The sequence below is a fragment of the Myxocyprinus asiaticus genome, chromosome 34 (assembly GCF_019703515.2).
Source record: "Myxocyprinus asiaticus isolate MX2 ecotype Aquarium Trade chromosome 34, UBuf_Myxa_2, whole genome shotgun sequence".
In the NCBI taxonomy this organism is placed as follows: domain Eukaryota; kingdom Metazoa; phylum Chordata; class Actinopteri; order Cypriniformes; family Catostomidae; genus Myxocyprinus; species Myxocyprinus asiaticus.
The window spans coordinates 8,749,047-8,767,390 of NC_059377.1; the positions used below are offsets into that span (position 1 = coordinate 8,749,047).

Consider the following 18,344-nt stretch of genomic DNA (forward strand, 5'->3'; position numbering starts at 1 on the left):
AAAGCATGTCTGTCATTTCGGCATTGGCCTGTGACTGGGCAATCGTCCCCGAAGGGGGAAGCCCAGCTGAGGCTTCTGCGTCCGACTGGACAAGCCCACTCTCCGATGCTGCGCTCGAGAGCTCATCATCTTCGCAGGCTCCGAACAAGAAGCCAGACTCGCCGTGAGACGAGCCGGCGAACTCATCCAGAAGCCCGATTGGGGCAGACGAGCGTACTGGGGAATGGGAGGTCCACGGGGGGATACCCGGCGGAGACGATCCCATTAGGGTCCCCAAATCGCCCCCAGTGCTAGCCGCTCTGGCCTCATACCCGTAGGTAGAAGGACCAAGGCGGGGAGTAGTGAGAACATGAACCATCCACAAATGCTGCCTCCGTGTGGGTCGCGCCCAGACACGAAAGACAGCGATCATGACCATCCGAAGTTGAGAGATAACGACCGCAACCAGGAATAACACACAATCGGAAAGGCATCTTTAAAAAGACGCGTCTTTAAAAAGACGTTCCGTGTGTGCCGCTCTTTTAGAGAAATATATACTCTTTTAGAGGAGGAAAAGCTCTTTCAGAAAATATACTCTCTTGTTTTTCTGCCGAAGCGCCCAGGGGCGTTCTCTGCAGTGCACCAGTGCAGAGGAGGGAGAAGCCGCTGAAATGCGCCGTCAGATCCAGTAGAGGTGAATGAACAGTAGTATTCAGCTCAATGAGCATGACCGTTCGGCTCCGAAGAGAAAATCTGAATGAGTGGTTGCATACCAGCTCCTTTATACCCGTATGTCCGGAGGAGTGGCATGCAAATACCACTGGCCAATTTTCAGTGGCCTTTTATCAAAGACCAGAGGTGTCTCGGGCTCCCAAGAGTGACCCCTAGTGTCACTACATCGACACAACGTTGAGTGAGTGACAGATAGGGAACTTTAACTATGAACAAGCCCGAAATACAGCAGGGACTCTTATTTTGAAATGTCTGTGCTCCCAGGTGCTCTCACAAACAGATTAGGAAACAAATAATGCACTTTTACAATCATTTACAATGTATTAAAATATAAACACTACAAAGTGAACATTGTCATAAAACAAAATGAATCAACAGTGCATCATCAGCGATCGCATGTTATAATCAAAATCAGAATCAGAATGAGCTTTATTGCCAAGTGTGCTCAAGTACCAAGGAATTTTTGTTTGGTGATAGGAGAAACAAGTGCACACAGAACATTACAGTGAGACACAGAATATAAAACAAGAGAAGAGTATAAATAGATATATAAATAATAGGACATATAACATAGAATGGCATATGTACATGTGCAGGTGGTAATGTATGTGCAAGGTAGGGGTATGTACAGTTATTGAATTAAATATGTGAATTTACATAAGAACATGAGATATGTATTTACATTATTGTGCTATGGGGGAGTCCTGAGGCAGTTTAATTGTTCCTGAGGGTAAAAACTGTTCTTGTGCCTGGATGTCCTGGCACTCAGCGCTCTTATAAATATCCTGTAAAAATCCTGTATTCCGGTAGTCAGCTGTGAACTCAATGATGGCTGATTCACGGTATGATTTACTGAGAAAGTGAATCTGATGCAAACTGTTAACCTGAGCTCCTGATCTCCAACCTGTTTTGTGACTCTTTTCAGTTGGTCCATTAAAAAGACACGGTCTGACCTCAGATTGTTTGTTGTTGCGTGCAGCGAGCTCATCTCAACATAAAGGGTAAAGCGGTGTAAGACACAATGGTACGCGCTTTAAAGATTCAATTCAATAACTCATAAAATGATATTTGATGAAAACCCAAGTGAATGCATACAAAGTGTTCCTGACTGTAGCCAATGGCGACTAAATGTAAAATTATTGTCGCAATAATTTTTTTTTTTCGCAAATAATTTTATTCGCTGTCTGGAGCCCTGTAACTCTAGCGATGCCTTCCTATTCAGCATTTTCCGAGCATCAGGCAATGGAACGCCTTAATGGTCAGAAGTTGGAGATAATGAGTAGGAGTATCCCAATCTGACTTTGAATGGAACGGAGCATTAGTTTGAGAAGAGAAAGTATTCCACTTACCCTCACTTTGCTGATGGGATGCCGGAGGCGTTTATTGGCACTTGTCTCATTCAGTGTAATGGCGTAGAACTGGCCCTTGTTTAGGTAGGTCATAGGCCCCTCACCCTGTTTCTGCCGCAAAGACCTGGTGGCCTCTAGTGTGTACTGGAAGGTGTCTCTGTGGAAGAACATTTTATGTATGTGAGAGCTTTAAGGCTATTGGTGTACATTAATTCCATGTAACGCATTTGGTATGAACACTTACACATCTGACTGGTTAAATATAATGTCATCAGCTCCAAGAGATGAAGAGTGGTACTTCTGCATTAAAAGAAACATTTAATCAGCCATTCATTAGTGGAGACACTTGAAATGCTTCAAGTTTTATCACATGTAATGCATTAAAGGAATAGTATTGTAGTCCCGCATTCAATTCTTTAACCGTTCGCCCCTCTTGTTCAAATTAAACTGTCCTAGCAGGTAACACTCTCGCTCACGGAGCTGTACTGTACTTCCCTGCCTTGTGCTGCTGTTTATCTGTCTGAAAAGCCTCACCCGCTAGAGGCCAAAAGTGCGCAACGGATGGATGTTATATAAAGAATGTATGAGAAATCACAAAACATAATGTAACCAAATGCTACAATTTACTTAATAATAATATTATGGAGGCCTGGGTAGCTCAGCAAGTAAAGACGCTGACTACCACACCTGGAATCACAAGTTCGAATCCAGGGCATGCTGAGTGACTCAAGTCAGGCTTCCTAAGCAACCAGTTGGCCTGGTTGCTAGGGTGGGCAGAGTAACGTTGGGTTATCCTCCTCGTGGTCGCTTTAATGTGGTTCTCGCTCTCGGTGGGGCACGTGGTGAATTGTGTGTGGATGCCGCGGAGAATAGCATGAAGCCTCCACGCATGCTATGTCTCCGCAGTAATGAGCTCAACAAGCCACGTGATAAGATATGTGGATTGACTGTCTCAGATGTGGAGGCAACTGAGATTCGTCCTCTGCCACCCGGATTGAGGCGAGTCAATATGCCACCACGAGGTGTGAAAATTCACACAAAAAAATAATAATAATAATATCTCAATATGTTAAATAACCATAATGTAAATTAAGACTTTAATATTACAACTGTAATACAATAATACATATACTGAACAACCACTTTTAGTGTTTGAATCAATCATATCTCTCACTTAACACTGTGTGAAATGTTTATTTTTGCCTTATTTCATTCAGTTGGCATGTAGGATATGATAACAGTTTGCTTAATAATCTCATTCTATATCTGCATAATTGCTGCAATATCATAAAGAATACATTTCCTCCTCTATGATATTGCATTATATTAGTTTTGTACAGTATGTTAACTTAATAGCCAAAATACTTGGACATACGTGAATGAGAATAAACCTGAAATAGGAATGTGTTTCAGTCACAATGCACATTATGTAGTTTAGAGACGATTTAGAGACATTTAGAATGTTACAAATGGCTATTTCTATTTAAATAAATGTTGTATTCTTAAAATTTTCTGTTTGTCCAAGGATCCTCTTGCAGCAATGCAGGTCTTTGGCATTTAGAATCTGCTAGTTTAAGACCTGTGAGGAGTCTGTTTCTCAAACTAGAGACTGTGATTCACTTGTCTTTTTGTTGTGCACCTGGCCGTCTACTTCCCTCTCTATCCTCGTTAGAGATTCATTTTTCAAAACAGTAATGCATGGAATAGCCTTCATCTCTCTAAAACAATAGACTTTATGAGAAAATAGAATTTATGAGAAATGTGTTTCTTTTTGCCTATTTTTAAAACCAAATTTTGACTTGCAAGTGTAAAACAACTTGTAAGAACTCAATACCTCAGCAAATGGGGGAAAACCCCACTGTATTGTGATTTCAGCATGGTAGCGCAACCATTTTCAATTGTTCTAATAATAAGAAAATTTTCTTGAGTACCAAATTAGCACTTTAGAATGCTTTCGTAAGGAATAGGTGACACAGTATATGTTTGCCATCACAGGTAAAGAAAAAATTGAATAAATATAACTTAAAACAATTATTTCAAACCGTAATAATATTGGCAATTAATAATTTTGACAGAATTTTGATCAATATAATGCATCCTTGGTGAAAGGAAGCATAAGTTTCTTTCAAGAACAAAAATGTCTTTGCGTTCTAAAAATGGAAGTGTATATACTATATATAATATAATTTTCAGAAAGTAACTTGTAATGTAATTACTTGAGTAATTTTTCAGCAAACTACTTATTTACTCTTACTTGAGTCATAATATTTCTTAGTACTTATACTTGTCCTCAAGTGAATTATTTCTTCAGTAGCAGTACTTTTACTTAAGTAAAAAAAAAAAAAAAACTGTACTCTTTCCACCACTGGACACTCTCATTTTTTTCTATGAAACACAAAAGGAGAGTTACTGCAGAATCTTCTCACAGCTCTTTTTACAAACAATGACAGTTCATAGTGACCATTGCTGTCAAGCTCCAAAAAGGGGAAAAAACACTATTAAAACCGTTTATATAACTTGTGAACTTTATTCCAATTCTTTAGAAGCCATGTGTTAGCTTTGTTTGAGGAATGAACTGAAATATAAGCCATTATTCACTTAAAAACATTCCCTTCCATTGCATCTCTATTCCATATTCAACTGGTATTTCGTGTTTGGTTACAACACACAAGAGAAACAATGGAGTTTGGTGTCAGTAATGTTAAACCTGGCTCGACGCATCTTAATGTGCCATTTTTTACTGAATCAGACGTGAATAAGATTTCAAAGCTTCACCACAGAGGAAGATTATCAGCAAATAACGACTTAAATTTCGGTCTGGTCCTTACACAAAGCTATCACGAAGCTTCAGAAGAATAGGAATCTAGCATATAAATTCTGTATAATTCTACGGAAAACTGACAGCATACTGATTTGCAATGACATGGTAAATAATGGCAGAATTTTAATTTCTAGGTGAACAATTTTTTACATAACATGCATCACTCTTCAAATTCTGTCACCTCATTGCTTTCTTCTTCATATGTGCTATCTGGACTACTGCGATGGTCATCCTTCCCATATCCACTATGACAAACTGCCGAGGTGTCGAACGAGTGGGCCTGTTCATAAATGACCCGCGTTTGTTCCTCATCCTCGGTCCTGTAGTGAACCCCAGAACCCATGAAGCTGGTGGAGTACACCTCAGCTTTCACCACTGCAACGGCCCCACTCTCCCCCAACCCCACACTGTACTGCTCCCGTTTAGTTTCCTGGTGATCATTGTTGACTGTCAGATTAACTGGCACTGATTTCAGGACCTGCACGTGGTTATCAACCGTCTCTGGCTCCGTCTGACTGCTGTTTCCTACTATCGTGTGTCTGAGAAAGACACACAAACAAAAGGAATGCATAATGGCAATATATTCTCTACAAAATATGGCTCATATACATTATCGGCCATATTTATTTAACTGCATTTTCAAAATAGCTTCATTCACTGACCTCTTTTCCTGTTCTTCTGAAATTTCAACACTTTTGCTGAGGGGTAATACTCTCTTGTCTTTGGGTACCTGCAGAGGATAAAACCATTAAACAACAGTAATGATGTCATCATTGGCATGGTTTCAACATAATGGCTTCTCTATTCGCTTATCACTATTCAGAGACAAAATTAAACCATGTGAAAACTGAAATCTTCTCAACTGGTCCTATGGAAACCAGAAAGTATTTGCGTTCACATAAACAATGGTGAGTGAGATTCTGAGGTTGCATTTTCACTATAAAATTAAATTTTTCTCCTCTAACGGTTAGGTATAGGGTTGAGGTTTGGGTGTATGGTTCATAAAATATGCATTCCTGTTGACTTTTTTACATCATTTACAACTAAAAAACACCTTGCTTTTGGTGCCACCCTGTGGACATTTCACTTCAGCAACACTTCCAGCTTCGGTCACTCAGAGCTGTGGTTCGAATTTCGGTATAGCACAGACTGGTTTCAGCAGCTGATCTTTTAACCTAATGTCGCTACTATCAGTCTGCCAAAATCTACCAATAAACTGGTTAATGTATAATAAAACAATATTTTTTTACAGAATTTTGTAAAATATTATAGAAAATATTGTGTCTAAAAAGTGTTAAAGGAATATGCTGGGTTTTTTAATGGCGATATCTAGAGAGCAAGGTGGATGATAGACAGATATAATGCAGATATATCACACAATTTAATATAGTAAATATTATATTTATAAAATAAAATAAAAACTTTAACTTTGTAAAAATAATAATTTAAAAAATCGTTAAAAAAAACAAATAACTATGGCGTTAAATTCACTAAACAGATGCACTGCTTTTTGTGCATGGTATTTCAGCACAAAAACCAGCATCTTATTCACTAACCACCCGCAATCTAGTTTAAGCAGGCGCAATCATCGCTGAAATCGCGCTGCGTTTTGATTATTTAAATTAAGTCATTCTCATTCCTTTCCGTGCAAACACACCTCATTTCTTTGTAGATTAGGCTTAATATAGATTGCACTTCACAAAAAAATGCCTGGAGCAATTTACATTGCACTATTACCGCCGAATAAATCAGGTAATTATTAATATAGTGATCAAATGGTGGCGAAGAGCGTTATAACCTGTCCTATATCCTGCAATCTATAAGTTAGTGTACTTCTAAATGTTGACAAATTTATTTTTCATTAAAAAAAAATTATAATAATTATGTCACATATACGTTGAGATATTTTATCCAATCAAATGCTTTTTAGAATGAGAACATATTCTCCGCCTACAGTTCACATAGCTGTGTTCTAACCCGCGTTAATGATACCATCACAGGACACTTCAAAGGGAGCACAATCCATGCTGTAGGGTCGTTCCAAACAGAACTGCCAATAAGAATCACATAAAAAGTGAGTTGTGAATATCCATTATCACCTTTCAGACCTCACAGCTCTCAATGTGGATGGTGATTGTCTTTGAAGGGAATAGAGCATAGGGATGATTACTTCTGAATGGAACACATCAATGCAGGAGCTGGATGTGAGAAAAGTTGCTGGAGTTTATTTATGAATTGTATATGTTTAATGCAGCCGTTTATCTGAGGTTTCTTGGGATATACAGCACGAGTAAGTGTTTTTCTGTCTTTATGCTTAGTGTTTTATGATTCAAAACATGAATAGTTTATCTTTTACATGCTCGTTACTTATTTATTTGTATTAAGTTACACAACCGCTCCAACCTCGTTGTAAGCAAAGACAGCGATGTGCTGTTTGTTTGTTTGCTGGTTATGTAGTAACATGGTCAGTTAGATCATCGTTTGGTTCTTAAGTCAGTGGAAAAACGGTCTGACTCTGTATTGAGATTGCTTTTCAGTTTCCCTGGCTGAACATCGTCTCTGGTATGAGAAACAGCAGGTGTGTGTGTGTGTGTGTGTGTGTGTGTGTATTTTAGATTACAAACTGGTAATTACAAGGGAATTATGCTATTAATGTCTAGTGTCCCCGTAATTCAAACTATGTTTTTTTGAAAATGTAAAAATGTAAAAAGTTTTTTGTGAGGGTTAGGTTTAGGATTTGGGGATACAATTTATAGTTCGTACAGTATAAAAATCATTATGTCTTTGGAGAGTCCTCATAAGGATAGCCGCACCAACATGTGTGTGTGTGTGTGTGTGTGTGTGTGTGTGTGTGTTTTAAGGCCTACATTCAAACTCAGTGCCTCTTTGCTTGACATCATGGGAAAATCAAAAGAAATCAGCCAAATCTGGTTTACCCTTGGGAGCAGTTTCCAATTTCCAAATGCCTGAAGGTACCACGTTCATCTGTTCAAACAATAGTACACAAGTATAAACACCATGGGACCATGCAGCCATCATACTGCTCATGAAGGAGATGCATTCTGTCTCCTAAAGATGAACGTAGTTTGGTGCGAAAAGTGCAAATCAATCCCAGAACAACAGCAAAGGACCTTGTGAAGATGCTGGAGGAAACAGGTAGATAAGTATCTATATCCACAGTAAAACGAGTCCTATATTGACATAACCTAAAAGGCTGCTCAGCAAGGAAGAAGCCACTGCTCCAAAACCGCCATAAAAAAGCCAGACTACAGTGCAAGTGCACATGGGGACAAAGATCTTACTTTTTGGAGAAATGTCCTCTGGTCTGATGAAACAAAACTTGAACTGTTAGGCCATAATGACCATAGTTATGTTTGGAGGAAAAAGGGTGAGGCTTGCAAGCCACTGAACACCATCCCAACCATGGCAGCATCATGTTGTGGGGGTGCTTTGCTGCAGGAGGGACTGGTGCACTTCACAAAATAGATGGCATCATGAGGAAGGAAATTTATGTGGATATATTGGAGCAACATCTCAATACATCAGCCAGGAAGTTAAAGCTCGGGTCTTTCAAATGGACAATGACCCCAAGCATACCTCCAAAGTTGTGGCAAAATGGCTTAAGGACAACAAAGTCAAGGTATTGGAGTGGCCATCACAAAGCCCTGACTTCAATCCGATAGAAAAGAACTGAAAAAGTGTGTGCGAGCAAGCCTACAAACCTGACTCAGTTACACTAGTTCTGTCTGGATGAATGGGCCAAAATTCCAGCAACTTATTGTGAGAAGCTTGTGGAAGGCTACCCAAAACATCTGACCCAAGTTAAACAATTTAAAGGCAATGCTACGAATACTAACAAAGTGTATGTAAACTTCTGACCCACTGGGAATGTGATGAAAGAAATAAATGCTGAAATAAATCATTCTCTCTACTATTCTGACATTTCACATTCTTAAAATAAAGTAGTGATCCTAACTGACCTAAGACAGGGAATGTCTTCTACAATTAAATGTCAGGAATTGTGAAAAACTGAGTATAAATGTATTTGGCTAAGGTGTATGTAAACTTCTGACTTCAACTGTAGTTGTACTTAAGTTGCTCTAGGGCTGCACGATTATAGCAGAAATCATAATTGTTTATGATTGCAATTATTGCCCTTGATGTTGTAATCGCGATTATTAATGTTGATTAAAATATTAAAATACCGTGACGTCACAAATAAGCAACCGTGCGGTTCTTCAGAGTAGCAGATTTCAATGGAGGATATGAACTGCGCTCCAGTTTCTTTTAAGCATCTTTTAAGCATTAAATATTGTAATAATGTTTGTTAATATTAGGCCAAATAAAAATTATTTTAAATGGATATCTATGGTATAGAATAAATTAAATTACTGCTAAATTACTGCTTAAATTATTAGTCCACGTACAGTAAATAATATGACATATTCAATACTGAAACTTATTAACAGCCGATTTAAATTGACCAAGTTACTTATTCAGTGAGCAGCAATCCCCTGACAGCTTTCTGTTTAAACAGCCCGGATCGCCTGCTTGGAAAGTCAGAGGAAGATATACGAGTGCTCCACAGGAAAAAAAGTTCTGTGAGGTTTGTGAATTAAATCTCTTTATGGTCTGTTTATGTTTATGGCATATGATAGGAGTTTTACTGATATTTGCCTTTATATTATTAGACAAGACAGTTAAAAGTTACAGGAAACTGTTGAGGAGAGAGAGAGAGAGAGAATGATACATCACGAGCACTTTAAACATCATGAGCTCCTGCGTGTCTATCGTGGCTCTGATACGCAAGACAGTTTAAATGAGACGTTGTTGTAAGCTGGTCTACTATTGTAGTAACACAAAGGCATGTAACAATAAATTTATCAGCCGATGCAGATAATTAAAAAATTCAGAATATCGGCTGATTTATCAGCCTCACCGATATATCGGTAAACCACTAGTTTTTACGATTGTTATTAAGGATGTGCACGATTAATCGAGTACTTGTTCTGCACCAGCTTTTCGAGTATAAAAAACACTACTAGAATATCACATATTTATTTTATTTTCCGCATTTGCCTGCCGTGAGCAGCGCTGAATTACACTCCAAGCTTGTATGACTTCCCCGTGGTAGATTGTGGGAAATTATCCATCATCGAGTGTATATCAAACGTACACTCGAAATTAGAGTGCATTGTTGGTAAGAATGAGTGAAAAAAGTAGGGAACGAGTGGCTCATTCAGAATTCAGACACTCCTACAAAATGGCAGACACCCGAAATAGTGCACTATATAATGGATAGGGGGCGGTTTCAGACACAGTGAGTGTTCCACGACTGGATGTTGGTGCCCTACGCACTAGGCTGCATACTCTGCATTTAGAGAGCGGTGGTACTGCTGTACAGAACTAATGATCTAAATACTTACGACACTGAATACTGTAACTACACCGAAATAAGAATCCACACAGGACTTTAAAAGCTATGAAATAGTGAAAGTAGGCATTAATAAAACATGATCTTGCTATGGTTTATACTTCAGCATTATATATAATGTCCTTGTGAGACATTTTCACAGTTTCACTGTAATAATTACTAGAAATGTTTCCAAACCTCTCTTCTTATTGACAAATTCATCCAGATCTGACAAGAGCCCTTAAAGGGATAGTTCACCCAAAAATTACAATTCTCATTATTTACTCACCCTCATGCCACCCCAGATGTGTAGTACTTTCTTTCATCTGCTGAACTCGAAGATTTTTAGAATTTCTCAGCTCTGAAGGTTCATACAATGCAAGTGAATGGGTGGCAACATTTTAAAGCTAAAAAAATCACATAAATTAGCATAAAAGTAATCCATAAGACTCCAGTGGTCAAATCAGTATCTTCAGAAGCGATGTGATAGGTGTGGATGAGAAACAGAAACAGATCACTTTCACATTCTTCTTCTTGTGTTTTTGGTGATTCACATTCTTCTCTGCATATCGCCCCTTGCTGTCTAGCAAAAAATGACAAATATTGATTTATTTCTCACCCACACCTATCATATCACTTCTGAAGACATGGATTTAACCACTGGAGTCTTATAGATTACTTTTATTCTGCCTTTATGTGCTTTTTGGGGCATCAAAATTTGGCCTACAGAGCTAATCTTAAAATCTTAATTTGTGTTCTGCAGAAGAAAGGATGGCATGAGGGTGAGTAAATGATGACAGAATTTTCATTTTTGGGTAAACTATATCTTTAAAGTGATAGCTCAGCCATAATTTAATATTCTGTCATAATTTCTCTACCCTCATGTTGTTCCAAACCCGTGTGACCTTCTGTATTCTGTGGAACACAAAAGATGTTAGACAGAATGTTAGGGACTGACAGTCTCAGTCACCATTCACTTTCAAAATATATAGAAAAAACACATTCACTGAAAGTAAATAGTGACTCAGGCAAACGTTCTGTCTAATATCTCCTTATAGTGTTGCATGGAAGAAAGAATGGGTTTGGAACAACATGATGGTGAATGATGACAGAACTTCCATTAATAATAATAATCATCATTCTGTAATACATGTTAAATGTGTATTATGTAATGGAATATAGGGGAGTAAACGTCTGTTATGTCATTTGTGAAAGTAAAGAGTTACTCACTACTTGAATAATCTTTTAATTGGATACTTGCTTACTCTTACTCAAGTAATTATTTATGTTAGCACTTTTACTTCTACTTGAGTAATTATTTTTTTTTTTAAGTAATTGTACTTTTACTTGAGTACAGTTTTTGGCTACTCTACCCACCTCTGATTGTTATAGGGTTTTTGTTTTGTTTTTGGTTCACAGTATTAAATCGTCATGGCAATGAAGTTGTAAAATTGAAAATAACTTTACAAAGAAAAGGTTAGTAAGCGATTTTACCACATTAAAATCATGTTCACATGCATGCTGTTTCAAAATGATAGCCACAAGACGTAAACAAGAAGTATTTTAACGTTAACAGATTGGCCCCATTCATTTCCATTGTAAGTGTCTCACTTTAACCCAGATTGTTGCATTTTTTAAAGAAAAGTCTAAATACATTTTTGTGGTAATTAACATTATGCCACAAATCCTGTCAATTGAGCTTAACTTGAATTGAAATGGGATATTCCTTTAATTTCAGCAATGTTTTGAGCATCTCATTTGCTTTTACTATATTCTATTTTGTGTGTATCACTTTTTATTGGCCATCAGCCACCATGCTCTCTAGATCTTGGTATTTGCATCAACCACTGGAAAAACCCATTTCGATCGACTATTTTGGTTACAATAAATTTGATGATTGTTCTTTTCATTAGTCAAAATAAAGTATGAATCTATGCAAAATGGACAAAAAGCCATGCAAGCCATGTTGCAGGCAGATATCTTTAAAACATTAATATATTCCTAATGGTTTTCTTTGGCTTCTTTCTTATATTTTTCAACCAGTTTACCAAAAGAATCGTTTCACTGAAATGTTCAAATTTTTAATTCTGTTATTGATTTCATAGCAACTGGTGGCCTATTTCTCAACCAAAGCTATCATATGACTTTAGAAAACTTGGAATATAGTGGATGAGTGGACTACTTTATAAAACTTTAATGGTGCCTTATAGAATTTGACAGCACCAGTTAAAGTTCTTACGTCTAAATACAGTACAACAGTCTTGTGCTAAATATCTTCTTTGGTGTTGCACAAAAAATAAAATCAAATGGTATTTGAACAAGATTTCTGGCTGAACTTTTCATGTTACATTTAAATGCCAATAGCTTGATTATTGTTAGTGAGAACAGTAAGAAAATCAGCTGAAGTCGCTGACCTTGTAGTACTCATAGAGGAGCCCTAGAGCGGCAGCACTGTCTTCATCTCCATTGATGCTCATCATGGCCTTTGTGGCTGCAGTGAGAGGGTTTTCCAGGTAAGACCTCCATGCCTCATCCTCGCTGGTGTAGGCCCGACGTGGGTGGAAGGATGGCTCATTGGGCACCACTACCACCAGCCTCTTACTGCAACACACACAAGCATATCAGCATACCAGCTGACAGAAACATACACACAGACATAAATGATCCAACTGATAAAGCTTCATGTAAAAGCTCTATTTTGCATACTGATGAAAACAAACCTGCACAATGCACCATTTGTGAGCGTATGATGTATGTTGTATCAGAGCCATCATCTCATCAACCAAATAATGACCTCAGGGAGTTTGAAAAGTTATTCATATTTAGCTACCTGGCAAATGACCATAGCTAAAATGCACTGGCATGCAACATGAGGAGGTACCACTGCTGGCTCAGTGGTATTTTGATAGGGCGAGTCTCTTTAAACCAATATCAAAACTTTAGAATCATATCCTAGGTTTATTCAACATCCAGTGGCCCCAAAACCTATTTAAAAAAACATAAGCCACATGTAAAGATGTATGCATTTAATTGCATTAGATAACAAAATTTTAAACCAAGTGGCATTTATTGTAAAGAAAGACATTTCATTAACCCTTATACGCATACCATGGGACTTTAGTGACCAGGGACCTCATTCCACCCCCCTGTACCTCATCCATTTTTTGGAGTTGTGCCCACACTTCTTTAGTATTCCTCAATCTCTCTCTTAAAAATAGTGACACAAAAAAAAAGCTAAAATTGCAACAACAAAAAAATGTGTTTAATCGTTTAAGTACCAAACATGTATACACTGTAAATAGTCATAGTTATCTCAAATTTTAAAAATCCTGACTCAACTTAAGCTTTATTTTTTTTACTCTTCTTACTAGTTTGAATTTAATTACCATTACTCTCTAAACCCTAAAGTTGTCATTAATAAAAATAATCAAGTGTTCCAAATTAAACTGTACTTGAAATGTCACATTTGGAATCATAACTCAGATATATACGTTCTTTAAACTTTGGCTTCGAGTACAACTAACTTAGAATTATCAAGGACAAAATTGCGGCTCATAAAAAAGTCATTTTTAGGGTGATTAGTGTTACCTCTGGTGAACTTGGAGTCTGTTACATTTCAAGTCATTCTTCTTTACTCAACTGTACTTTACAAAAGTGCAGATTTATGTGTACTAAGAAGCACTAAGTCCTATGCTTTTAAGGTTTAAAGAAATAGTGCTTTAAAATCATAAAACAGTAGATATACTGTTCAAAATGAAAACAAAACGTATTTTGATACTTGTTTATTTTATACAAATTATTTTTGGTAGTCAAACAGTGTATAAAAAGGTGTATCAAAGACAATATTTTAATTTTATCAGATCTGAGTTTGATACACTTTAGTTAACAAATCTGAAAAACAAACAAAAAAATATTTCTTTAAAAATCCATAAAGATCTAGGATGTATTTAAAATAATGTTTTCAGTGTAAATGTATAATTAGTTTAGAAAAATGTCCTTTAGAGTCTCCTAGCAGTGACAGTGTCACAACAACACAAAAGTGCAGCGCATCAAAAAGTTTACTGATATAGCTGATGGAAACGCAAATTATCGCTACAATTTTACAGGTGTCGACATAATATTTTTCCATTTAACTCTAGCACATAAACTATGTTGATACTTCAAATGTCACGAAAAACTGGTTTTGGAAACACTTTTTGTGAAAATTGGCATTAACGCAAAAATATAGTGTCACATGACAGAATTTACCCCAATCGTTAGCCTGTGATAATAATCATGATGACAAGGAATACATCAAAAGCCAATTTATTGCATGTGAAGCATTAATCGCACTGTTATAGATTGATCTTAACAGCATACCTGCACAGATCCGATGCTGCAAACACATCTATCTCGTATCATGCACCGGACATCAACAAGTGCACGGAGAACAAATGAATGGCCACTGTTTGTGATTCATTTAATCAAGGTAGACATCCATTTATTTATTAAAGTTGCTTTTCCACACCATTCAAAATAATAGACGGCAGTCATGGAATTAGCCCACAATACAAAAAAACATATCATTTCTGTGCACAAAGATGTTTTAAATTAAAAATAAGCATCAGTGTGCTTTTTTGGAACACTAACAGCTCAATTCTATTAAATTAGTGTTTAGTTTACTTTTGAAAAAATGCTGGCAAAATTCCCTGTATTAAATTAAATAAATTACCAAACGAATAAATAATATTTTTAGACCTATATATGCCTTTTCTTTACACAAACTTTAATTAGCCTTAGCCTGTTCTGTAGATGAAAAAAGTCGTCTGAATGACATTCTCAGAATGTTCTACACTTTTTTCAAGACTATAAACTATCAGAACTATTTTCCAATGCGGAGTTCACTTACAGAAAATGAGCTTTTGAACCTTTTAAAACTGTTAAATATTTTAAATCTAACCCTCTTTACCTCAGATCACATTTGCCGAGCTTCTTCAGAAAATGTCATTTGCATTATGACATTTAAATTAATTTTGGATGATAATCAAATTCAGTTGGTCATTAAATGTTGTTGGATAAATATACAGGACATAATGCAGTTGTGATGCTTTAGATTAGATGATTGTTCAAAACAGCCTATTGAATTTCAGGAATGTATCATATATGTAAACCGTGATATTACACCACATCGGGTTTTCTTTAATAGTTGTGCACACAGCATATACACATGGATGGATGGTCCTTAAACTAAGACCGAAAGTTTCCCCCACTACTTGGTGCAGGTTTCCAGCTTGAACAAGGCCGTGACGATTCGCTTTCGGGTCGGAACCAATGGCAACCTGCAATAGGCGCAACATCAGGACCAATAATACAGTCCTATCAGAAGGGCAACTGCTCCCTTTCATCGCAATTCCTCCTCTTCTGATTGCATTTATTTGTGAAATTAAAATGACAGTAAGCTGGCTAATTTCAATGAATTGTCTCAATATTCTCCCCATTTTAGGGACACCTGAGAGGCGAAAAGTACACAGTTAGCGATATACACACATTTCTGTATGGAAACACTTAAGGGCAGATTTCTTTTGCGCTAAACCAAAACTTATACGACAAAGTGTTTAAGCATGACGTCATCACGCACACCATTTTATCGATAAAAGGCCACTTGAATGGAAACAGGCAGAAGACGGCAAATTTCCCAAACTTTTTTTTTTTTACGCATTTTCACTTTGTCGATAACAAAACAGCGCGAAAAGTGGATGGAAACTAGGATTAGCACACACACACACGCACACGCACACACACACACACACACACACACACACAGAGCATGTTCACTCCTGTAGGGTATTTCGCGGGAAAATGTTTTAATGTAATTTCATTGAAACAGTAAATAGCAGAGTGAATTAACATTAAGTCTATGACACACCTATATTAGTTGTCCCGCTCTGAGAGATGACAAGACACGTTATTACAACCAACAACCTTGAAGAAAACGAAATTCAACCCATTTATTTGACCTTATTTCTAAATAAAACTGTATTGGAGTCACCACAAACATACGGTTACTGTTATTTATTTATTTTTTACAGAAGAAACATAATATTCTATATTTAAAAATAAAATAAAAACAACTGATCTCCCCGACTAAACAATCTGAACATCCTTTCAAACTTCGCAAAATCATGCAGAATCATTTTAAACCAATATTGTGGTTTAAAAGTTGACTTCACATTTACAGTAAAGATTTTCTCGACTCCATATTTAATAACTAAATAGGAAATCCTTTGTTGGGGGGAAATATAATATAATATAATATAATATAATATATATATATATATATATATATATATATATATATATATATATATATATATATATATATTACGAATTGCACACGAATACATTTGATTGAAAGTGTAAATGAAAACAATGAATTTCAGACAGCTTATGTTGACGGTATTTCCTCCATGAAAAATGGCGTTTTGACCGCAAAAAAAAAAAAAATTCCCTCAACGGTGCGTTTTATCAATAAAAACAACAATAAACCAAACAAAATCCTCATGTGATAATATTCTACGTTATTAACGCAAATAACACGACAATAAAATGACGTTCAAAGAGAAGAGTCTTTATTTTATCAAAGTAAAAATGCAGAACGGGACGCGGTGACGTTCCGATACTTGTGTTCAGGTAATGGAAGATTGTGTCGCAGTCATGACTCTTACCTGTCTGTCTCCTGTGACATATTTCTCTTCCTTCGCGGTTCTTCCTTGTGAAACTGGACTTTCAAGTCGGTGCAGGTAACAGAAGACAGAGAGCGAGTGAGAGAGATGCCAGAACCCGGGCTACAGGTAAATCTACTTTTCTCTCCCGGATTATTTCACAAGATCTGAAGGAGCAGGTAGGACACACCTGAGCAGCCCAGTCCCCGTCCTTCCCAAAGATTTCAACCTAAAATTTCACGTTTCAGAATGTTTCCTTAAAAGTGTATAATATGGAAAGTCTTTTTGAATATTATATATTCTTATTGTTTGCGTATTGACCTATAAACTACTTAAACTTTGATGTTTTTTTTTTTTCTCGGTGTGAAGCGTTTGGCGGGCAAGCGCTCTGATTGGTCGAGGTGCGTAAAGAGAGCTCGCCGATTGGCTGGTGCCTCAGAACACAGGTGAAAAGACCCGCCTCACCTGTAGCCATAGTTTTGTACTAGAAATGAAGGACAGGATGGAATCGGTGGTAGGCGATGAGAAGTCCGAATCATTCTAGCGAATCGGTTCTTTCGGACGGTTCGTGTAAATGAACTGGTTCAAAAAGCCGATTCTACACCATTCAAATACTTTTGTGCCAGTGTTTTCAAATAAGTTACATAGGATGTGCATAGGGGTTTTACTCCCAAACAAATAGTCACTGTGAATCGAGTAGTCTGAATCATTAACATGAACCGATTCAAAATAATGATTCGTTCACAGTCAGAATCACTAGTCGGGGTTGTCTTTGTGTGATCTCGAGTGAAATGAGTGAATTCTAAAATCTTGCTGCCCAGGAAAATAAGCTTCAATAAGTTGAGGGCAACTAACACTCCATTGCTCATGTGCATGACGGCATATGTTATCTTGGAGTAGCTGGAAATGAAAAAGACTGAGGATTTAATTTCACAACTGTATCATAAAATGAATATTACTTTGAATGTCATGTTAATGCTAGAGTGGCTGACACAGTACATAGTAGCATGAATTGTTTGAAAATGCTACTATAAATAACGCGTTTCCTATTTTGTTTCTCGAGAGTTCAAAACGCCATGTCCTGACATGCCCAGAAGTCAAATAGTAATCAGTCAATATTCGTTTCTTAAAGTGCAACTTTGTGTGAGAAAAATTCATCCGAGTGTCATTTCCCACACTTTCAGGCCCTGGAAAGTCTTGTAGCATTCCAAGTGTCAGGTGTGAACATGTAGGCTACACATTGACATCACCCGATGACAAAATCTGGGTAAAAAAGAAACTACTCATACTACAACGTGCAAATACAATATTACATAGAGAGTTTGCAACATTGATACCAAACATATCAT

At 37.0% G+C, this 18,344-nt stretch overlaps 1 protein-coding gene across 2 annotated transcripts in view; it reads right to left on the reverse strand.

Annotated features, from left to right (window-relative positions):
- Window positions 1-17,327, reverse strand: part of LOC127424839 (grainyhead-like protein 2 homolog) — a 47,286-nt gene extending 29,959 nt beyond the window's left edge. For both annotated transcript variants that reach the window (XM_051670311.1, XM_051670310.1), the window contains exons 1-6: window positions 16,999-17,327; window positions 12,709-12,895; window positions 5,544-5,611; window positions 5,063-5,420; window positions 2,305-2,360; window positions 2,061-2,217 (exon numbers count right to left, since the gene is read on the reverse strand). In XM_051670311.1, coding sequence (XP_051526271.1) covers window positions 2,061-2,217; window positions 2,305-2,360; window positions 5,063-5,420; window positions 5,544-5,611; window positions 12,709-12,895; window positions 16,999-17,018 — 846 coding nt within the window. In that variant the 5' untranslated portion in view covers window positions 17,019-17,327. The remainder of the gene's footprint in view (window positions 1-2,060; window positions 2,218-2,304; window positions 2,361-5,062; window positions 5,421-5,543; window positions 5,612-12,708; window positions 12,896-16,998) is intronic.
- Window positions 17,328-18,344: the final 1,017 nt, after the last annotated feature.